The 24,566-nt window shown below is 40.8% G+C and overlaps 1 protein-coding gene and 1 long non-coding RNA gene across 3 annotated transcripts in view; one reads left to right on the top strand and one right to left on the bottom strand.

Annotated features, from left to right (window-relative positions):
• The window catches only part of LOC102166141, a 124,100-nt gene that overhangs the window by 82,568 nt on the left and 16,966 nt on the right, over positions 1 to 24,566 (bottom strand). The window contains exon 2 of the long non-coding RNA XR_002336362.1: positions 6,963 to 7,114. This is a non-coding gene — a long non-coding RNA (uncharacterized LOC102166141). The remainder of the gene's footprint in view (positions 1 to 6,962; positions 7,115 to 24,566) is intronic.
• GPR158 (G protein-coupled receptor 158) overlaps positions 12,884 to 24,566 on the top strand; it is a 340,437-nt gene continuing 328,754 nt past the window's right edge. Inside the window, exon 1 of one of the 2 annotated variants that reach the window (XM_021064906.1) lies at positions 12,884 to 14,649. In XM_021064906.1, the coding sequence (XP_020920565.1) occupies positions 13,748 to 14,649 (902 nt within the window). In that variant the 5' untranslated portion in view covers positions 12,884 to 13,747. The remainder of the gene's footprint in view (positions 14,650 to 24,566) is intronic. The other variant, XM_021064907.1, reaches the window with a different exon arrangement.

Below are 24,566 nucleotides of genomic sequence, written 5' to 3'. Positions count from 1 at the left end.
TTTCTCCCCCTGAGAACTGTTCTTTTCATAGTTAAGAATAGTTCTTAACTCCAGGTCAATTTTAGAGATGAATTTATTGATTTATTGATCAATTTATTGATTAAGGAACTGGCTATAAGGTCTAAAATTCTCTGCCTGTATTTAAAAGGAATTTTGTGATTTGGTCTTTCTCATTTCAATTCCCAATTGACTTGGAATGAGTCAAGTAGTAAAAAGCTTAGCTTTAAGTAAATAACTGGAGTAAAGGTTATTACTATGTCATACTAAAAATTGGTTATTTTTCTAGCTTGCTTATATCTCTAGCTGTTCTTCCCACCACATCTCACTAATAGCAGCTTGTTTCCATGTTTCTTGATGTTTGAAAAAAAGCCCCACCCTCTCCACTCCTCTCCCCAGGCAAGGCTTCTCTCTGCTGTTATTAGAGAGAGAGAGATCTGACCTGGTACCTTCATTTCTTAATGAACACTGAAATCAGCCTCTCTGGAGTATCTCACTAGTTTCTTCTCCAGGTACTGTGGGACACCTTAAATCCTTTTTAGAGAAGGAGGACTGGAGCAGTGCCCTGTGCCCTCCTGGCAGGAGAGAAGCTCATACACTTTAGCTATTATTGTCAAATACGTGAACGACTTACTATTTATATCTGGTCTTCAGGTACCATAATGATCATAATTCAAATCATTAAATATGTCAGATTAAATTTGTGCTAAGTCTCATCTCATTTCAATGTTACTGTTTATTTGTGCTTGAAAATCCAGGATGCTTTTATCTGGAACCAGGTTGTTCTGTCATTGATCAGAACTGGCTTTCTGGAGAATTGTGTTGTGTCCCTGTGATCTTGCTGTGCACCCCATGCTGGAAGCTTCTCTCCCCTCCCAGTGGGTACACAGCTTCTCATTTCCTCAGCCTTCTGTTCACGATTTATGGATCGGAGAGAGGACGATGTTGGCTCCATCTGGAAAGTGGGTCAGCCAGTCTTTGAGAAGACACATTGGAGGCCTCGAAATAGTGCTCTGGGTACAGACTCCGTAAGTAGAGAGACCGATAGATAAGGAAGAGAAGAAAGGGCTGGACTCTCAGAAAGGGAAATCAAATTTCTCCCAAAGTGGACTGCATCAAAGATGAAGCACAACAACTGTTATTCACACAAAAATTTAGCAGAAGGCAGGCACTGAAAACCCTTTCTGATATCAAATACCTCCCCAGAGGCCTGTTGGGACACTGAAACTTCCACAAGTAGATTGCTGGCCTTAGGCTAAGTCAGTCAGAAAAGCTGACTGTGTGACTCAGGAGGAGTATTATGTTGGCACCTACTGGAACATTTACACTATTGCTTTGCCAGATTTGTCAGCCCAGTGAACTGCAAAGTGTGAGGGGGTCATACAGCCTATAAGGATCACTTATTCAGGGACAAGGCCATAGCAGCAATGAAAACTGATGGTGATTTCTTTGCTTCCTTTCTGTTCTCTTTCTTTTTAAAATTTTTGCTCACCCCCCCACCCCCACCCCTACCGGCCCGCAGCATGTGGAAGTTCCCTGGTCAGGGATCAAACCCACACCACAGGAGTAACAATGTGGGATCCTTAACCTGCTGAGCCACCATGGAATACCTCCCTTTTCTTTCTGTAGCTCCTTTAATTGACCTCAGGACCTTGGATTTACCATAAACCTCTGTTCAACAGGCTCTCATCATTGGTCAATGCATGATCTAACTTACCAATTATTTTATTTTAAATATGCACTCATGAGTCTACCACCTAGAACACTATCCCATTCTCACATCTCACCTCGCCCAAGGAAGTCAGCCATCTCCCTGCATCCTGTGCTCATAATTTCCTTGTTTCTATTTTCATCTGTGTGAGAATAACACAGTTCATTCACCTGTTCTTTGGTGGATAGACATCAGGTATTTGCAGGTTTTTGCTCTTTAAACAGTGATGTTATTAACATTCTTGTACATGTCACAGGGCATATGTGTGCCAAAACTTCTTCAGTGTATATATCAAGAGGGGAAGTGCTAGATCATAGAGCAGATGAATGTTTGACATTGCTGGATAATCCTCAATTATTTTCTAAAATGATCATACTAATTTACATTTCTACCAGCAGAGCTTAAGAGATCTGGTGGATTCACGTCTCTTCCAACCTTTCTACATCCAGTGTCAACCACTTGGCATTATTGGACTTTTTAGTTTTTGCCAATCACATAGATTTAATTCCACATCTCATGTTTTGATTTGCATTCCCACACTCACCAATGAGGCTGAACATTCTCTTTATGTGTTTACTGGCCATATATCTTCTGTTTTGAAATTCCTGTTCAGGTTTTCTGCTCATTTTTCAATTGGGATATAAGTACCTTAAACTGATAACATAGGAATAGTGATTTTTCTAAAAAAATAATTTTTATTATATATATTATATATGTATTATGTGTGTGTATATATATATATATATATACACACACATATATATTTTGGCCACACCCATGGCATGTGGAGGTTCCCCAGTCAGGGAATGAACCCACACCATAGCTGTGACCTAAGCTGGGGCAGTGACAACATCAGATCCTTAACCCACTGCACCACAAGGTAACTCCAGTAGTTTTTATTTTAAACTTAGTATTCTATTTCCAAATGGAGTTGGCACACATTATTTTATATACTAATATTATTATTATTTTTTTGGTCTTTTTTGTCTTTTCTAGGGCTGCACCCTCGGCATATGGAGGTTCCCAGGCTAGGGGTCGAATCAGAGCTGTAGCTGCTGGCCTACGCTGGAGCCACAGCAACGTGGGATTCAAGCTGCGTCTGTGGCCTACACCACAGCTCATGGCCGGCCTACACCACAGCTCATGGTAATGCCAGATCATTAACCCACTGAGCGAGGCAGGGATCAAACCTGCAACTTCATGGTTCCTAGTTGGATTCGTTAACCACTGAGCCACGACGGGAACTCCTACTAATATTATTCTCTTGGAAAATCTTATTTGCATCTGAAATTCACAAAGTATTAATGGGCAGCCACATTCCTGACCTTCGGAAAATAACAATCCTGAATTGAACAGTTTTCAACCATCTCAACCGTAATCATCCTGCTTTCTCTGTCCACTTCTAGTCCAAACCATCATCTTCTCTTAGTTTGACTAAGGCAACAGTTTTCTGTCTCACTGCCTCTACTCTTGCTCTTTTCAGTCAGCCTACATAGCAGTCCTTGTGAGTCTGTCAAAACCCTTCCATGACTTTCATTTGCCCTTGGAATAAAACCAAAACTTGCTGCCAAAAAGTAAGTGCAAAAAGCTCAACGTGATTTGATTGTTGCCTTCTTTTTCCCTCCATCTTTCCTTGACTTCTGTCCACACAGAAATTTGTGCTGTTCCTGGGACAGACCAGGCTGAATACTTTTTCAGGGGTTTTATCCTTATTTTCTGTTGGGAAAGTTGTTCCTTGAGTCTTCCCATGTGTTGCTTCCACATCATTCACTTTTTACTCAATGCCACTTAACCAGATGTATGTTCCTGACCACCAATCTCTCTCTGTATTTTTAACCCACTTTTTTTTCCTCATAGTACTTATTACATCTGAACATAAGCACCACAATGGCAGAAACTTGACTTGTTTACTGCCATATCCCTTTTATCTAGAACAGTGTCTGGCACATAGTGGGCCTCCGATAGGTATTTATTTGTTAAATAAAATGAAATAATAATACAGGTGAGAATATTACTCAAAACTTCTTTAATTGTCTACCTATACTTCACAGATAGCATTAAATCAGCACATGTAAACCATATACAGAATGGGTTTTAAGATGAACTAGATAGAATCAAAAGCTGATTCTAGAAAACCAAGTGAACTGTAGCAAATACCTAGAGTTGGTAGTTTTGTTTTTAAAACAATCTTTATTGAGGTACATTTTATATATCATCCATTTCCAATGTAAAACTCAATGATTTTAAATAACTTTTTTTTTTGGGCCGCACCTGTGGCATATGGAAGTTCCCAGGCTAGGGGTCTAATTGGAGCTGCAGTTGCAAGCCTACTCCACAGCCACAGCAATGTAGGATCCAAGCCACATCTGCAACCTACACCACAGCTCACAGCAACACCAGATCCTCGAGGCCAGGGACTGAACCTGCATCCTCATGGATACTAGTTGGGTTCATTACCACTGAGCCATAAAGGAACTCCAATGATTTTAAATAACTTTACTGAGTGGTAGAGCTACCATCATCAGTTTTAAAACATTTTCATTTTCCTAAGATCTCTTACGCCTATTTACAATTGACTGTTTTATTTTTTAATTTTATGGCCAAACCTGGGGCATATGGATGTTCCCAAGCTACGGACTGAATCCAAGCCATAGCTGTGACCTATACCACAGCTGTGGTGATGCTGGATTCTTAACCTATTGTACTGGACTGGGGATCAAACCCATGCTGCTACAGAGACAACACCAGATGCTTAACTTGATGTGCCATAGTGGGAACTCCCTATAGTCGATTCTTATTCCATTTCCAGCCCCAGGCAACCACTAATCTACTGTTTGTCTCTACCGTTTTTCTAGACATTTCATCTAAACATAGTATGTGATCTCTTGTGTCCAGCTTCTTTCACTTAGCATAATGTTTTTGAGCTTTATCCATGACATAATGTGGGTCAGCAATTTGCTCATTGTTAGGGCTGAACAGGATTCTACGACATGGCTGTTCCACACTGTGTCTACCCATTCACCAGCGGATGGACATTCGGTGGTTTCTGGACTTCGGCTCTATTGTAAGTCATGCTGCTATGAACATTCATGTGTATGTCTTTGTGTGGACATAATGTTTTCATTTCTCTTGGGAAAAATACCTAAGAGTAGAATTGCTGGGTCACGTGGAAGTTTACATTGAACTCTTTCGAGAAACTGCTAATCTGTTTTCCAAAGAGACTATGCCACTTTACATTCCCACCAGAACTATACAAAGGCTTCTCACTTGTTATCATTTGTCTTATTCATTTTAGCCCTTCTAGTGGTTATGTAATGGTTTCTTGTGCTTTTGATTTTCATTTCCCTAAAGACTAATGATGTGGAACATCTTTTCATGCACTTATTAACCATTCACATATCTTCTTTGGAGAAATGTCTTTTCAAAGTGTTGGTAGTTTTTAAAGGTTTTAACGGAGAGGAAACATTTGTGGAAGTTTTCTCAAGAGACAGAATTAACTTCTACAAAGGTAGACATAGGACTGGAGAGTACAAATTACTTGTAAAGTAAGAATGTAAACAGCATAGTTTTGTTAGAATGGAGGATCTCTGAAAGGTAGTAAGTAGAAGACTAGTGGGACAGACAAAAAAAGTTAGTAAATAGTCTTGAATGCCTGGTTGAGTAATGCAGCATGAGAAGAGTGGTAGCAAAAATTGACTGGATTTTGATACCTAAAAGAAATATTTGGGTTAAATACATATGCACTAGTTTCCTTGTTTGTGGGACATAACAGGATATATTTCCAAATCTTTTATAGAATTGTAGGAAAAGGACAGATTCCAATGACCATATTTCATCTTATATCCAAGTGGGATTAAATAGAATTCATTTCTTTTTTTTTTTTTTTTTTTTTTTGTCTTTTGTCTTTTTAGGGGTGCACCCTTGGCACATGGAGGTTCCCAGGCTAGGGGTCTAATCAGAGCTGTTGCCGCCGGCCTACACCACAGCCACAACAATGCCAGATCCGAGCCGCGTCTGTGACCTACACCACAGCTCACGGCAACACCGGATCCCCAACCCACTGAGCAAGGCCAGGGATCCAACCCGCAACCTCATGGTTCCTAGTTGGATTTGTTTCTGCAGCACCACGACGTGAACTCCAAGAATCCATTTCTGATGCGTGGACATAGTTGCTACTAGAGATCACTAATTATTCTTCAAGGAAAGAGGTTCTCTTCTGCTCCTGGTTAATCCATTTCAATTAAAAACAACCCTGACATTCAGAAAAAGCTTTATTTTTACTTTGTTACTTCTTTCTTGAATTTTAATTAAAGTTTAATTTTTTACTCTAAAATATCTGATTTTAGATATAAAAGTGAACAGTTGAAACAGCTACTTTTCATCACATTTGGTACTCATGATACTGCAGATTCTTGAAAACCATTTCTCGTTTTAGCTTTCTGTTCCCTAGTCTGCTTTTTCTATGCAACTTATAAGAACTTGGCTTGTGAAGACACTTTCCTCCCAGACACTGTGATAAACAATGGCCACAGAGACTGGAAATCAGCCCCATCGATGAAGAACATTCATTGACACAGTGAACAAAAGAAACTGGTAGCTTCTTGTGTCAAAACTTTTCTAAAATTCTCCTGTGGTCTGAATAGGGAGCTGTTGGTAAAGACCAGGCAAAAATTTCCCTGAAACTATTGATTCCAAAGGGTACATCAAAAGGACAAGTAGGAATGATTTATTTATGCCACAAGAGTCAGGCTTCTGCCTCAGACCTACTTAAATGCTACCACCAAAAGCAATCAAAAGAAGACACTTCTAAGTAAACTTCGCTAACTATCTCACAGGTATGGAGGTTCTCTCTTCCCTTTCTTTGGGGACCATTCAGACTTACAACTAATCTGTCATTGAGCACTTGATATTTTCAAATGTGGAGAAAGAGGACAAAGAGGAGGAGAGACCAAGTGACCAGAGATTGGATAGGAAATCTTAAAGTGAATTTCTTTGCCTCCATGTTTTGTTTTTATTTTTTGGCCACACCCATGGCATGTGGAGGTTCCTGGGCCAGGGATCAAAACCACACCACAGCAGCCACTCAAGCCACTGCCTTAATACCTGATCCTTAACCCACTATGCCATAAGGGAACTCCTATTCTGTTTTTTTCTTTAGGGACAGCAGAGGTCAGGAGGAAAAATTTTTTTTAAACTAGACATACATAATATTACTGTCAAGATAAAACTACAGATGTGCAAAATCATTTCGTACCTGGACTCATACTTAGGTTTGTCATTTTCTTAGTTGGAAGAATTTCTGGAACACGTGCAGTGATTGTCTTCTTTCATTACGTTTGTTGGCATAAATGTCTGTTATTTCTCCTTGTTTTCATTTCCCATACAATCCTGACATTAAGATGATGCCTGAAATTTCAATAAAATAAACACAATTGGATTAATTTCCCTAAAGTTTTAAAAAACAGTAGTAAAAATTTTAGAAGCAACTTAACTACTCTAAACTTGTTCTTTATAAGTTTGTTTGCATTTACGAGTTTCTGCTCTTCGTCCAGAAGGAATTGTCATTAATTAGTGTCTCCTATGAGTGCATGGTCCTGGGTACAATTCAGACTGACTTCAGACAGCAGATTTCAGATCCCAACTTTCAAAAGCTCCTGTTTTCAGATGGAGAGCCAAGGTCTAAACTGATCATGACGTAAACCCCATTATGTCCAAGGTAGTATGCTAACAAAAGCAACGTCCTGAACTATAACAACCTATGGATACGTATGGTCTGAGGCACTTCTCTCTAGCAAGGGAAGCAGACAACACAGAGCAAAGACAAAATCCATTTCCTATCTTTTGCTATGCACAAAGTCCATTTCTCAGTAAACTTTGTTTCAAATTTTTTGATTGCTCTTATGTCTTAATAAGAAAGATAGCCAATTCTTGTATTGAATGGAGTTGGGCTTTGAATGATTTGGTGGGGTTTTTTTTTGGTTTTTTTTTTTTTTGTGCAAATATGATATTGGTCTTTTCCTGCACTGTCAAATGTCAGGTCAGTATCATGGGAAGTTGTTTGGGGAAATACTTCGCCTCAGCACACTCAGGATTTTCCTACATAAATGCCATTTCCTGAATTTTCTTCCTTGTGGTCAAGAAATTCTTCAGATGTCTTCAGTTTACAGAACCGTTTTGTGTGCAGGGGGATTAGGGGAAACTAGCAATTTGGGTCAAAGCCCTAGTGACTCTATAGATGATACTGTGTTTAGCAGTATCTAAAAACGCACTTCATTGGGAATGCAAGAAGAGCCCAAATCATGACTTCATGGTGAAAAACAGAGGAGATGACTCTGTAAAGAGAAGGAGTGTTGTTAGAAATGATGCTGACAGGGAGTAAGAGTTTTAAGGGTAAACTGGAGGCAGATGAGAATCAACTGCTAAGTAAAAAACATAAACATCTTGAGTAAGCTTTCTAAGTTAGAAATAGAAAACTGGAGAGGTTTTTTTTTTTTTCTTTCGTAGATTTCAGGCATCTCTCATCTTTTAATGTTGACTTTCTTTTTCCATATAAAATGGATGAAAGTATTACCAAAAAGCGACAGATTGGAGTTCCCTGGTGGCCTAGTGTTTAAGGACCTGGCCTTGTCACTGCTATAGCTCAGGTCAATTCTGTGGCAAGGGAATACTTGGTCTGGGAATTTCTTTATATCATGGGCAAAGCCAAAAAAAAAAAAAGACAGTGACAGATTAGAATGGTGTAAAGGACGACTTAGAGCAGTGGTTCTAAAAGTATGATACCTGGACTAGCAGTAACCATCACCTGGGAATCTGCAAATTCTCAGGCTCTATTCCAGATCTACTAAATTAGCAGTTTTGAGGCCAAGGCCACTAATCTGTGCTTTGACAAAAGCTCTGCAGGTAAACCTAGTGTGTATCAACATTTGAGAACCACGGGTGTGATGATTAAGGGGATGCCATCTGGAGCCAGATGGTTGTATTACTTAGGGCAATTCATTCTTTGTTTCCCATCTGTAAAATGGTAACAGTACCAAATTCACAGTGTGGTAATGAAGACTAAATGAGTTAAAGTGTGTAAAATCCTTAGAACAATACCTGGCTACTACAAGTGCTATATACACGTTTGGGTGCTGCAGCTGATGGTAATCCCCTTTTAAGTGTTACTTTCACCCCCCCCCCCCAACTCCCCACCACACAGGCTATGTTTCACAATTGACAGTACAGCTTTGTGTTTACCAGGAGATCTTCTCAGAGTTATTTTCTCGGGCTCAAGGCAGTATTTCTCAGCATGTGCTCCATGGACCATTTGCATCAAAATCACCTGTGGTGCTTACTAAAATGCAGATTCTCAACTTCCCCCCAGACCCAGAGTGATGGTCAGAATTCTCTAGTGATACTTCTGCAGCCAGACATTTCAAAACCACTGCTCTTGGATAACAAAGACTATGATTTTTATTTTGCAAAAAAGGCACATGAGGCACAGGGGTAGCATATCCTTAGGGAAATCCAGAATCTCAGTAAGACCAGGAATAAGAACTGGATTTCTGATTTTGTGTTACATTGAGAGATTATACTGCTGCTTTGTGGCTTTATATGCTTTATCAAGAATTTGATTTGGGTTATGCCCCTTTGTTTATTGAGACCTAGCATTATTTAGTTTAAAAATAATATTTACGAGAATTCCCATTGTGGCTCAGCAGTAATAGAACCTGACTAGTATCCGTAAGGATGTGGGTTCCATCCCTGGCCTTGCTCAGTGGGTTAAGGATCTGGTGTTGCCATGAGCTGTGGTGTAGGTTGCAGACGCAGCTTGGATCTGGCATTGCTGTGGCTGTGGTATAGTCCGGCAGCTGCAGCTCTGATTCTACCTCAGCCTGGGAATTTCTGTATGCTGCAGTGCAGCCCTAAAAAGACAAAAAAAAAAAAAAAAAACTTTATAAATCTAGAACTATCAAGAATGAGGAGGTGCTGGAAAATATACCTGGATCATTATCCATCACTCAGCTAAAAATGTTTCAGTTGTGGCTATATCTAAGACATCACTCTTATGTTATAGATGAAGCAAACAGGCTCAGAGAGGTTGAGGAAACTGTCAAAAGTCACATGACTAGATATCTATGGGATGGAAAGTAGAACCTAGTCTCCCAATTGCCAATCCAGTGACGTTTCACTATAACCCACTGTCCTAATCCTTGCTGACTTAGATGATTTAAAGCAGCACTTAAATTTTTAAAATAACTTTATCTATACTGCTCTTGTAAAATCTGGTCTCAGCAGTTTTTTTTTTAACCTCCTTTATTTTATTTTATTTAAAGATATGCTAACATCAGATCTTCCTTTCTATACTAATGATAAATCAATAATACACTGACAACTAATAACTCAAAGCTCCATTGCATACGCTTTTTCATCAGTGTGGATTTGATTGTTCTAAAGCAATTAGATTGACTTTTCAGGCTGTGATGAAAATGCTTTGGGCCTTTTCACGCAGGGCCTACAGGTCTTGTATACATTGTTCTATAACAGTTATAGTCCCACACGGTATTAATATGCATTTAGTTACATTAGTTCTTAATTTGCTGAATGCGAAGTTCCCAGGCCAGGGATGGAGCCAGAGCCACAGCAGTGACAAGGTCAGATCCTTTAATCACTAGGCCATCAAGGAACTCTGACAGCATTTATTTCTTCATGGTACTTATCGCAATATGTTATTTAAAATTTTTATTTGGTTGCTTTTTCATTATCTCTATCAACTTGACTGTGAGGTGTTGTGTGTATATGATGCAGATGTTTGCTCCAGTACTAAGCATAATGCCTCATATGCAGTAAAGACTCAGCCAACATTTTTTGAATGAATGCTATGTCTGTGAGTTGTTGTGGAGCTTTGTAATCTGCTTAGAGGTGTATGAGTATATCTTAGTCCCCTATGAAAACTTCTTTTGGATTATTTCCTTCAGTGATGGACACTAATATAGAGGGGCTGTCTATTTACTTAGTTTTCAGACTAACTTTCAGGCCTCCTAGAGCATTTGGACCATGGGACCTTATCTTGAGTGAACCTAGGTTTTCTAGAGCATTCTAGACCACAGGCATTACCTTCCAGCAGAGCTTGTATTCTATGGTAGCCTCTGGCCACAGGTATTTTTCGTTTTTTCTCTTTTTCGGCTGTAGCCACAGCATATGGAAGTTCCCAAGCCAGAAAGTGAATGTGAGCTGCAGCTGTACCCCCTATCACAGCTGCAGCAATGCCAGAACCTTAATCCACTGAGCTACAGTAGGAACTCCCACAGGTGGTTACTGAGCATTTGAAATGTGGCTAGTATGAAGTGCCGTATGCTGTGAGTATAAAATACACACTGGATTCTGAAGACATAGCATGGATATGTGGAATATCTCATGAACGATAATGTTATTTATTTACTGAAATAATATTTTGGATATGTTTTGCTAAATAAAATGTAATATTAAATTTAATTTAGCTTTTTTTTCTTTTTAAAATGCACTACTGAACATTTAAGATTATTTATATTGACCACATTTGTGACTCACATTATATTTCTACTGGGTAGTGCTATTCTAGACCTAATTAGTTCACTTCTGTTTGACAATGTAGACCAAAGGTGATCCACTGAGAGGAATGCCAAAAGCCTCTCAGAGTCTGCTCTATTCTTGTTAGATGTGCATTAGGGGAAGGATTGGCCCTCCTGGGAAGTGGCTCAGGTGCCACTTCAGTTACTCCCTCAATGTCAGATCATAAGGCTCACATAAATTTTGTGTCCCAAGACACAGAAACTTTAAATGTCTTGCCAGTGGTCATATATCTCGCTTAAAATAATGCTGGGACCAGAACCCAGATCTCTGAATTATGCTGAGTCACTGAATTACTTACAGAAGGACCCACTGATAAAATTATATCTTTCCTTTTAAATGTAATACTATAAAATTTTAAAGAATTGTTCATTTATATAGGTTTTCTAAAAAATAATGAGAAGATTACACTTCAGTCTTTAAGCAATTACATAGAAAATTCTAAAGAATTGCTAATAAGTTATATAGGTTTTCTAAAAATATCACTTAATGAGGAAATTATACTTCAGTCTTTAGATAACAGAAAATCATACTATAGGAGTTACTGTCGTGGCTCAGTGCTTAACGAACCCAACTGGTATCCAAGAGAACTTGGGCTCGATCCCTGGTCTTGCTCAGTGGGTTAAGGATCCGTCATTGCCATAAGCTGTGGTGTAGGTTGCAGGCAAGGCTCGGATCAGGTGTTACTGTGGTGTAGGCTGGCAGCTATGACTCCAATTCGACCCCTAGCCTGGGAACCTCCATATGCCATGGGTGTTGGGAATTGAAGTGAATTTGAGGTTGTCTGTGTCTTTCTTCAGGAGTATGAAAATGGAGGTGCATATGGATAGTGGAGGTGTATAAAACACTACCTATCCAGTACTAATTAGTATTTTCAGAATGAAAATGTCAGAAGACCCTCTTAAAGCTTCAAATAAAGCAATCAGACTGTGTTGAGGATTTTTCCAATCATTTGGTGGTGGTGGCCTGGCATATTTATTCAGCTCTTCTTTCTTCTGCTTGGACATCCTAATCTATAGTTAACCAGATGTCTTAGCTCTCGTATCCATTAATTTTAGGAACTCTCAGTCAGAACGACTTCCTTTCTCTCTCAACACATTCTCACTCATTCTCATTCTCTCAGAGATCAAGTCCCACTCCTGTGCATGTTCTCTCCCTTCCAGGTATTCACTTGCATACACTGTCACAGGTTCCCCTTCATCCTTTTCAAAGGTTCCTGAAATATTTCTTAAAGTTCAGCCAGTAGATGTCTCCATTACTCCCTTCTAGCTAAGACCTCGGCAAGTAGGGTTTAATCATTTCTTTAACCACAACAAGGAGGAGGATTTGTTAATTTGCCTAAAAAGAGCAGATGCTCGGGAGGACACGTTTCCATCCTACGTCCCTCCCCTCAGATTTAAGTAACAAATGAAAACTACTTTCTCCCTCTTTTCCAGGCAAAGAAAAGGCTGCTTTAACGAAGCATGCGAGACGCCAACACCCTCCTCCTCAGTACATCCAAGTTTCCTTCGCTCTGAGCCACCAAAGCTCTGCTTCTCCTTTCACTCCCGCCCACCCCACCCCCACCCACTAAGGTTCCCGAGTCATGAGGAACGCGAGTGGGTGAAAGGACTCAGCGCTGCTGCATCCCGCGCCATCCCGCGCCACCGCCTCCTCTGTGCCGCTCGGGTTCAGCACTGGACAGCTCCCGCCCCAGCCCAACAAATGGCAGCCGGCTGATTGACAGAGGAGCTGGCCAAACGGAGAACAAGACGATTTGAAGCCGCCCTACGAGGGTTTGGTTGCGGCCAAGCTGCTTCTTTAAACCGGCTTTCCTCCCGAGAGCAGTGTGGTTTGTGGCCAAACCTAAAGACTCCAATTAACCAGCTGCCTGGCCCTCTTGGCTCCACAGAGACAAAGATCTTAAGAGAAACCCTCGTTCTCTGGGACTTGCTCTTGCGCTCGCGGTGCGGGTCCGTGTTCGCGCGTTCCGAGCCTCGGGACGAAGCGAACTAGGAGGAGCCAGAGCCGGGAGGCGGGAACGACCTGCCACTGGTGAGATGATGGAGCAGCGTCTTCGGCGGCCGCCGCCGCAGCAGCAGCTCTTGAACACACCTCAATGAGAGCGGCGGTGGAAGCTGCTGAGCTGAAAGACGTAAGCAGGCTAACTATAGCTGCCGGCAGCGAGAGGGGATGTAACCTGTTCGGCTCAAGGCTGCGAGGTGCGTAATCTCGAGCCGACCCCTTGTGGAGCAGGAGCAGCCAGCGTTGCCACAGGTGATTTGATTTCCTGTGACGGTAGCTTAGTCAGCCGGGCATATTTCGGAACATTTATATTTTAAAGTCCCCTTGGACTCGGTGCCAGCTGGAGACGGGAGAAGACCCCTAGTAAAAGTCTTACTGTTGACAGACTGACGACCAAAATTTAAAAAGTGACTCCTCCCGTTACCTCCTCTCCTCTCTGCGGGGCAGATGGGAGCCATGGCTTATCCTTTGCTCTTCTGCCTCCTGCTTGTTCATCTGGGATTGGGAGCTGTTGGCGCCAGCCGCGACCTTCCAGGTCGGCCGGATTCCCCTCGAGAGAGGACCCTGAGGGCAAAGCAGCACGCCCAGCAGCCGGCTCGAGCCTCTGCCTCGGACCCCTCGGCTCCCTGGAGCCGCTCCACCGACGGCACCATCTTGGCGCAGAAACTCGCCGAGGAGGTGCCCATGGACGTGGCCTCTTACCTCTACACCGGGGACTCCCACCAGCTGAAGCGAGCCAACTGCTCCAGCCGCTACGAGTTGGCGGGCCTGCCTGGAAAGTCGCCTGCCCTAGCTAGCTCCCATCCCTCCTTGCACGGGGCGCTGGACACGCTGACACACGCCACCAACTTCCTCAACATGATGCTGCAAAGCAATAAATCGCGGGAGCAGAACTTGCAGGACGACCTGGAGTGGTACCAGGCACTGGTGCGGAGCCTCCTGGAGGGTGAGCCCAGCATCTCCCGGGCGGCCATCACCTTCAGCACCGAGTCGCTGTCCGCGCCGGCCCCGCAGGTCTTTCTCCAGGCCACTCGCGAGGAGAGTCGCATCCTGCTCCAAGACCTATCCTCTTCCGCACACCACCTGGCCAACGCCACGCTAGAGACCGAGTGGTTCCACGGCCTTCGGCGCAAGTGGAGGACTCACTTACACCGCCGCGGTTCCAACCAGGGGCCCCGGGGCCTGGGCCACAGCTGGAGGCGCAGAGACGGGCTTAGCGGGGACAAGAGCCATGTCAAGTGGTCTCCGCCTTATCTGGAGTGCGAGAACGGGAGTTATAAGCCCGGGTGGCTGGTCACTCTCTCTGCTGCTTTCTACGGGTTGCAGCCTAACCTGGTCCCGGAATTCAGGTAGGGAGGAAAAAAGATAAAAGCAAAGTCTTCCTTCCGGTTTCGCGGGTAGGTGGGTGTGTGGGTAAGGAGCACTTGGCTGTGACACTTATGCCCCCAGCCTCAAAGCAGAGACCCAGGCTGAGGGGACACCCCAAGAAGGCACAAGTGCTTAGGGAAAAGCAGCTCCCTGACAGGTTCAGACAATCAGCAAAAGCTTTTCTTTCACATCAGTTCCCCTGCAAGGCATAGGGCATCTCTTGGCAGAGCTGAGAGATGCCCTACGTTTCTATCTAACCCTAGGGAGGGGAGGGAGGTGGAGTTCCCCATCGGGATGATGCACTGAAACCCTGGGAGTGCAGGGTATGTCAGCCAGGCGCAGAGCAGCAAACATCGCTGGAGAGTAGAAAAGGGAGCCGGAAGAAGAGTTCATTGTTCCTGCTACTTCAGGATTGGCTCTGCCTGCTTCTTCCTACGTGTGCAGTTTGGGGCGCCAGTCTGTTGTTACTCAGTTACCAGAGCATGTAATGAAAACAGTTCGATCCCCTCAGTGGTTCTGTCCCCTAGTCTTCGCCTGCATAGCTGTCACCACCATTGAGACTTTGCATCTGGTTGGTGTGCTCCTTCTACTCATCTCCTTCTGTCCCCCAATCTACCTCCCATTCCTGGGTGCCCTCTTTTTCCTGTTTTCTGTGTTAGCACACTTAAGCGTTCTCCAGCCCTTCAAATACACTTTATAAAGGAATTGGGTTGAGTTATCTGAGAGAGGGAGGGATCTCACTGAATTCACTCAGGAAATTTGGAGGAGACTTAAAAACAATTCTGTATTTCCTGCCTCAAGGTATAGCATCTGTGGGAAGATGAGAATTTCCAAATTAGCAGGTCGTTAGCTTGTGCCCTGGGACATATCTGATCTTTGGGGTGAGAAACTTCTGGAAGTAGCCTTTAAGAGTGAATGTGAGGAATACAAGGAAGGAGCAAAAACGCCAAAGAGGGACTGGGAGAGGGCCACAGATTGACTGGGATCCTCCCCAGTTCCCAATGGGAAGAAAGTCTTGGGTTGAGCTTGCTTCTGTTCTCTTTCAGAAACTGGGCAAAAGTAAGACACCTGTGTGTGTGTGTGTTAACGCCCTTTTGGTGCAATAAGGACAGGATGTTGACCTGGTGAAAGATACCAGGGGGCGTACTGGGTGGGCGAATGGGAGGAGCCAGAAAGCATGCCTGTCTTGGCACTGTTCTTTACTGCTGAATGACTTCAAGTAAGTTGTTTCTCTCTCTGGGCCTCAGGTACTTATCTATCGAGTAAAGGAGTTAAACTAGATGGTCTGTAGGGAGCCATCCAGTTATAAAATTCTGTACTTGGTTTAATGCTGACAACACTTGAGAAGGCATAAATGAAAAGCAACCCCTTTTCTCTGATTCTGTATGACTATATTAAATGTTTTGTGTGTCTTTCTATCTCTTTCAAAGATCTTGTCTTAAAGCAGCATAACTCTGTCCTACTTTAAGGATAATCTCATTTTCTCCTGATTTCTGCAGGATCCTATTAGTAAGAGCTGAGCCCAGCTTTGAGTCTTTGCCATACTGTTTTCTCAGAAGAGCAAAGATCAGCAGATGCCATTCACTGCCAGAAAATTTCTTTGGCCTTCACATAAGCCTTTTCAGGGAGTCCCAGGTCTCAGGACAAGAGAGCTATCTTATTTATCCTATCTATCCTTCCTTCCTTTCTATCTATCTATCTATCTATCTATCTATCTATCTATCTATCTATCATCTATCATCATCCATCCATCCATCTTACTAACATATTTTATGGTAGGCTCTGTGCTAACTGCTTTGCATGCATTATCTTGATTAATCCTCATGACAACCCTATGAGTTTTCCTGTTTTACAGAAAAAGAGCCTGATGCACAGAGAGATAAAGGTTCTTTCCCAAGATCACAGAAGTTAAGCAGTAGATTCTGGATGTTAGCTCATTTCATACTGTGAACCACTATGCTAAACTCTGTCCATGAAGGTGTCCTGGGAGTGCTGCATATACTGTAGCTGCTGCATAAAAAATATATGTATTTTCAAGGGTCAGATGTGGGGCTGAGGATGAGAACCATTTATTTTTAGAAGCATTTCTCTTAAGGTTCAGAAAGCATAGGTCACTTAAATGAACTCAGGACTGCTGTCAGCCATGATAAAAGGCTGAGGACACAGGGGTCTGAGGTCCAGAGGGCTCACACCCCTCCTACCTAGCTTTTGGATTACATTCAGAAAATAGGTTGTTTCCTCTAGTTGAGTCTCTTTAAGTGCTTTCATAGTCATTGACGGTATTCTTTAGCCAAGGCATGAAGCCAGGACATTTAGTGTCTGGCTCCCTACAGAATCTGGCTTCTCCTAGCAGCATGCATGAAGAGCAGAATAAGTGCTCTCCTGCGATGCTTTGGCCCCTTGTTCTGTGCCCCTCAAGTACTGTACAGACGATTTGAGATGTTAATTATAGGAACTGGAAGAAATCTTAAGAGAGGTCAGATGGTTCCTATTTCTTAGACAAAGAAACAGATCAGAAGGTGAAGTGATTTGTCCAAAAATCACATACCAAGTTATTAACAACAGAAATAGGATCCAGACCTTCTGCCTCTGGTTCACATTATGCTTGCATGCTCTCTCTCTTCCTCTCTCTCTATATATATAGAGAGATGCCATTCACTGCCATATATATATAGAGAGAGGGTGAGGGTGAGGGTTAGGGTTAGGGTGGCTCTCTGGACTTCTACACATAACAAATTGGGAAACATAGTGTATTATCATCTTTTCTTTGAGAAAAAAACAATTAGCCTATATAACACAGCTGTTTATTTTTCAGAAAATATTCTATTGTTTATTTCACATATTTCAGAAATATTTCAATGGGTCTTTTCTGTCTCTCCATATTCATAAATGGCAAAGGCAACATGAAGAAGAGGAAACCAAGTGAATGTCACACCTGAAGTTTTGTTTAAAAAAGGGGGGGGGAATCAGACAATGAAGGAAAGATCACAATAGTACGGAAACTGCTTTTTAGAAACTAACCTAATGGACACTGGTTTCTCTGAGTCACCGACTCCAGAGAAGTCACTTCACTTTCTCTCCTTCACAAACATATGCCCACATACCTCCATCAGAGATTCTGGTACAGAGCTCTGACTTCAGTATAAGAGGGCAATTCATATAGCATTCGAGAAATGACCATCTTGATCTGGGCCAAATATATCCTATGTTTTTCCTGTGGATACTGCTAGTGGTAAAGAGGTTACCTATGGGAAGAGCATGGAACTGTCTACCTGGATAATGGTTCAAAGAATTTTAGATGGACTTCCCCTACTGAGGCTTCTGAGTCTCAATTATTTCATCTGTAAACCGTGAATGGTAAAGCGTTATTTCCTTTGGGATTCTGTGTAAATGAGTAATTGTCATACACAGGAAGTTCAGTAAATATTTGTATCATAGCTTCTGTATTCCTAAATACTGTCCTCAGCTGAACATATACTTTCTTAGTTTAGCTGTATCAAAGTCACATGATTTACAGTCATTTTTAATTGATACAATGATTTAGTTTCATTCCTAATTATTATAAAGGCTTATAATGAAAATGGATCATGGGGATAATACTGGCCTCTGAGATTGAAGATGCTGGCCCAGCCTGGACCACATGCTTGACTATGGCATTACCATGGGCAGCAGTTATGTTTCTAATCCTGTTTCATTTTCTGTAGGTTTTTAAAGGGGGTTGGACTAGATGACCTGTTGGGTTCCTTACAATCTAAAAGTTTATGATTATGCATATAAATATGTCTCTTTAACTTGTGCTGAAATGAGTTAATGTACCCTTATTTATTTTATTTATTTATTTATTTGGTCTTTTTAGGGCGGCATGTGCAGCATATGGTAGTTCCCAGGCTAGAGGCTGAATCGGAGCTGCAGCTGCTGGCCTACACTACAGCCACAGAAACATGGGATCTGAGCCCCGTCTGTGACCTACACTGCAATTCATGGCAACACCGCACCCTTAGCCCACTGATCGAGGCCAGGGATTGAACCCGCATCCTCATGGTTACTAGTTTTTTACCGCTGAGCCACAACTGGAACGCCTAATGTACACTCACTTAAAAGCAGATCATGTTCATATATATTCAGTGTTTGACTTTATCATGGTCATTTAATCATACGATATATAGAGAAAGTCCCTTCAATGTATTCTGAATTAAGTGTATATACTAATGGAAATGAGAACTTCATTTCAAAATAAGGATCTGAGTTTCCAGATTTTGAAAGAGCCCCTGAAATTTGCTTAAAGTCAACAAGAAGCTGTTTCACAGATTTCTAAATCAAGGGCCTCAGTATACTTGTATAATTTCCCTCAAGGTAATCAATGTTTAGGCATCCTGAAGCTCCTTCCTGACCCTTAAAAAAGCAACCTATCTTGACCTCTATAGCTGGTTTTAAAACTTCGAAGAAGGCTAGTTAGTGTGGTATAGCAGTGGTACAACATCATCTTGCCACTTTCTAGAACATGCATTTGGAAGCAGAAATGGGATTTCCAAGATTGCTAAATATATGACAAGAGTTTAGGCTTACCCTCTAGGGAGGGAACTAATTCCCCCACTAGACTGATTTTACAGCCTCAACTGCTAGATAAGTCAAATTTTACTTTCAATTTCAGAAAAGCAGCAGTTTGTTGTTCACTGTTCAGGTAAAGCTACCCTTTTCCAACTCACTGTGCTTTCATTTTTTTAATGGCCACACCTGCAGCATAAGTTCCTGGGCCAGGGATTCAATCTGAGCCACAGCTGCAACCTATGTTATAGCTGCAGCAAGGCTGGATCCTTTACCCACTGTGCTGGGCTGGGGACTGAACCGCAGTGTCAAGCCGCTGCAATTGGATTCTTAACCCACTGTGCCACAGCAGGAACTCCACAATCACCCCATTTTATGATGATACGTAAGATACTGGGGATGCCAAGAAGTATGCTGTTGGTGTTATTCTGCACTTGGTTGGTACAGAAGCATTATGGCCTTGTTTGTTTTCTCTCTTCAGTTCTGGATTGATGTTCATGGGGTTATTTAAACAGAATTACTGAAATAGTAATTTTGGAATTTTGATAACTTTGGCAGCTTGATAGGCACTATGAGCAAACAGGCAGTTCATTGGTCTAGGGGCTACGCTTGGGAGATGAGGCAGCCAACAGCATTATTAGGCTCTTGTGCAGCATAGCTATGGCATATACACTGGCTTGTTTTGCTGGTCTTTTAGCCTTTCTCTCTTTTCAGCTTTTAGTGAAAAACTTTTCCTAGGTGTCATTTCTACTCTGGGCATTTATTTACTCATCTAATACATCTTTCTTCCTAAAATTTGACCTATGAAAAGATTTAGGTGGATAGACTGTTCTATGAAATACTTCTTCAGTTTATGATAAAAATTAATGCTCCTGGCTAAAGTCTTCTCATGTCTCTCTTCCTGCACACCCCTCACCCCATTTTCTATAATACCAAACAGTATAGGAACCATGACTGACTTTCTTTTTCATACCAAAGGATATTATAGTGCCTCAAAGCAATCACTAGTTTTATTAGGATTCATCTAGTTTTATTACTTTCATTATAGGTAGAATTTATAGAAAACACAGATTAGTTCAATTGTGATCTGACCCTGAGATCATTTTCCCCAAACAAAAATCCTGTTTCCTATCTTTTCATCAAAGATGAAAGTCTCTTTCTCCCTTACAGTTAACTAATAATTAACTGAAATCAAGTTAATTATTATTAATTATAATATCTGTTGTAACTCTCCCCCATTTATACCTAGAATAAGACAACACAGGATTAAAAAAATCTTGTCCAGTTAGCAAAATACCCAGGATACCTATAACCTAATAGGAAACTTAGAATTATATACGATTTTGTTTACTTCCTTAGCTTATTTTTTTCACCACTTATGTGTTTTGTCCAATGTGTAAGCCTTATTATATTACTGTAGAAGGATTTTTATAGAATAACATAACACATGGCTTTTATCTGAGAAAGAAGGAAAGGTATTTAGTATAGAATAATTATATTTTGGAGTTCCCGTCATGGCTCAGTGGTTAACAAATCCGACTAGGAACCATGAGGTTGCGGGTTTGATCCCTGGCCTTGCTCAGTGGGTTAAGGATCTGGCGTTGCCGTGAGCTGTGGTGAAGGTGTCAGATGTGGCTCGGATCTGGTGTTGCTGTGGCTCTGGTGTAGGCCGGCAGCTGTAGCTCTGATTGGACCCCTAGCCTGGGAACCTCCATACGCCGAGGGAGCGGCCCAAGAAACAGCAAAAAGACAGAAAAAAAAAAGAAGAATTACATTTTATCAATTTTAAGATGTACCTTTTCCACATTTTAATGTCTCTTAAATTGAGATGTGTCTTATGATTGACGGCACATCATTTCCTATTGGCATAACATTTTCTTTTAGTGGTACACAATGTAATAGTGTATCTTACAGTTAATGACATCTTATATTTGATGAACTGTGACATCAGAAAATGGGACATTAAATTTCATGGTCTCTCCAGCTGTAAAGTTCTATTATTATCTAAAAGTTATCAAGATGCAGCAAAATATGCATATACAGAAACAAAAAAAACTATACCTTACTGCTTGCTATATATGTTAGATTGCTATTTGTCTTTACAATAATTTTGTTAAAAAAGACAAGCATGTAATTACACTTTCTTTTTAATATATGTGAAATATGCAAAACATTGGCCAGAAGCTGCAGAAACTTTTATTCTCATAATAGGTGAGGTAAGGATTATCAAAATCTTTCCTTCACCATCTGGCAAAGCATTTCACTCACACTATGGGAAAATGCCTATGAAAAAAGTCAGAATAAAAGACCACATATAAACTAAAAATAGCGGGAATAGATCTGTCTTTCTAAAGTGCTCAGAGGTTTCAGGGTGGAAATAAAAGCTTTGTGATATAGCCATGTAACTACTTTTTGTTAAAGAAATTTAAATGGTATTGTGGAGGTGTGTGTTTTTTCTTTTTCTTTTTTACTCAGCTTCCCAGATTGGAATGAAGAATTTGTGTTCCCCTTATTTGATGCCTCAGACCACTGTGTAGAATGGGGTTTCTCAATCTTAGAACTACTGACTTTTGGGGCCAGATAATCTTCTGTTGTCGGAGCTGTCTTGTTTATTGTAAGATGTTTAGCAGCACCTCTGACTCTACCCACTAGATGCTAGTAGCAGTCTCTCCACCCAATGTGACAATCGAAAATGCCTATAAACATTGGCAAGTATCACCTAAGGTGAATATGCCTCTGGTTGAAGGCTGCTGGCATATATAAAAGAACACATATAAAATGCTATTCTGTGGCTATCCTTACTTTAAGGGTTCTATATATGTGTGTATTTGTGTATGTGTGTGTGTATGAGTTTGTCGGATCACACTTCTATTTGTTTGGATCATAAGATCACTGCTTATACAGAGTATGGCAAAAGAACTGGAAAATTTTGATAGATCAATGGAATATTAATTTACATTTATATGTCATTAGGCCTCAAAAAGAACATTTGGCCAAATTATTTGCAGAATTTGTTGCTAAGCATGGTTTTACTACTTATATAGCTAAATGTTTTATATTTAAGATTTCTGATTAAAGGATGCATTTTGAAAAGTATGTGTGTGTGAGAGAGAGAGAAAAAGTCTCTGGGGGAACAAAGAGAGGAGAGAAGGAAAAAGGAGGGGTAGAGAGGAGTAAGAACAGGGAACAAATGGAGGTGAATGACTGAAAAACAATTAGCAACCTATGATGTTGTTGGAAGCATTTTACTTTTTCATGAAGCTGTTTACCAGTGAGCACTTTCATAGTTCTGATGAAACTAAATTATTCTTTTCTAGCAAGTAGTGAGGAATCAAGTTCCTGAAGATTTAATCATTATAAAGGTAGTCTGACTGTGCCTGCATTTCAAAGCTTCATTTTAAGACATCAAAGCTATAATCAGGCTGATGCAGAGCTTATCCCATTAAAAGAATATTAACACCTTAGAATATATTTAAAAATTCTCTGTTTGCCACTTTAACTTTATTGATCCACAAATAAGAAGTTGCTCATAGTGTGAACATATTATAAATGAAATTTCATAGAATAATAAAAACAACACATTAGAGACATTATTTAAGGCCTTAATATGCTTAAAGGTGCAGTTTTTAACATTACTAATGTCTAGAATCCTAATTCAGAAGAAACCTTAAAAAATGACAATGATCACATGATCAAAAATAATGTTTAGGCTTCACTGTGCAAATTGCCTTAGCACAAACTGATGCACGACTACTTTTCCCTGTGCTATCCATACACATGTAATACATGGGAGCTGCAGGGGCAAGGAATGAGGAACATTCTGTTATATATGAGACAATGTTGTGAATGTTAAGACATGAGTCCAGGGCTCATGAAAAGAAAAGATGAAGATTATTATTTTTCTGGATAAGGCAATCTTCTGAGAAAGCTGTTTCAAGTACTGACTTAATATTTAGTTTTTACAACCACCATGGAGAATAGTATGAAGGTTGCTTAAAAAACTAAATATAGAACTACCACGTAATCTATCAGTCCCACTCCTGGGCATATATCTGGAGAAAACCATAATTTGAAAAGATACATGCACCCCAATGTTCATCGCAGCAATAATTATAATCACCAAGACATGGAAACAACATAAATGTCCACTGATAAAGGACGGGGTAAAGAAGATGCAGTGCATATATAAAAAGGAGTATTATTTAGCCATAAAAAAGAATGAAATAATGTCATTTGCAGCAATATGGATGGACCTAGAAATTATCACATTAAGTGAAGTAAACCAGACAAAGATAAATACCATATGATATCACTTATATGTGGAATCTAATAAGAATGATACAGAAGAACTTATTTATAAAGCAGAAACAAACTTGAAGAGTTCGCAATTAAATTTAGGATTGCCAAAAGGGAAACCACGTGGGAGGGGAGGGATAAATTGGGAGGATGGGATTAACATGAACACAGTACTATATATAAAATAGATAACTAACAAGGACCTACTGTATAGTTCAGGGAGGTTTACGCAATGTCTGTAATAATCTATGGGGGGGAGAAGGAATGGATATATGTATAACTGATCCACTTCGCTGTAAATATGATGCTGATACAACATTGCAAACCAATTATACCTTAATAAATTAAAAAACAGTTTTGTGGGAAGGCCTCATAACATAGTTTTATGAAGATTATTTAGAAATGTATTTGTCTTTCCTCTTTTTTGAGAAAGAGGCAAAAAACAATTGGGGCATTCTTTTAAGAAGCAATGAATGCTCTAGTAAATATCATAGGAAAACTCCTTTTTGAAGAATTAGAACTTTGGAAGTAAAAAGAATTCTAGAGATCATGTAATCCAATTTACTTTTACTTCTACAGATGAGGAAATTGAGATCCAGGGAGGTGGTAACCATCTCTTGCACTGGCTATGGCTGCAGTGAACTTAATAACAGGCCCAGATAAAAAGACCTTGAGTCATCAAGTAAATGTTAATTTATGTTCATTATTCACTGATTCCAAACTTGGCTGGGTATCAGGATCACCTGAAAAGCCTGATAATACATTCCTAGGCCCTCCTTAGGCCCCACAAATGAGATAATGTGGGGATAGGTTTAGAAGTCTATGTTAAAAACAAAGTCTTTATAATTCGGAAGCAGCTAGTCCTTGAGTACAAACTTGGGAAAAAGTAAACCGATAAGGGTAACACATACATAATTCCTTTTATAAGATTTTAAGAATAAGAATTAAAAGTTGTAAACCCTTAGCAACTTCAGTTTTAATTGTCTGAAAAACTTGGTTGCAGGCCATTCTGGGTATCTGAAGCATTCCAGTACTGTGTGTGACCCTCCCGGTGCGG

Source organism: Sus scrofa, chromosome 10 (assembly GCF_000003025.6).
Source record: "Sus scrofa isolate TJ Tabasco breed Duroc chromosome 10, Sscrofa11.1, whole genome shotgun sequence".
NCBI classification, from domain to species: Eukaryota; Metazoa; Chordata; class Mammalia; order Artiodactyla; family Suidae; genus Sus; species Sus scrofa.
Note: the sequence above shows the minus strand (reverse complement) of the source record. Positions and strands in the feature narration are given on the sequence as shown.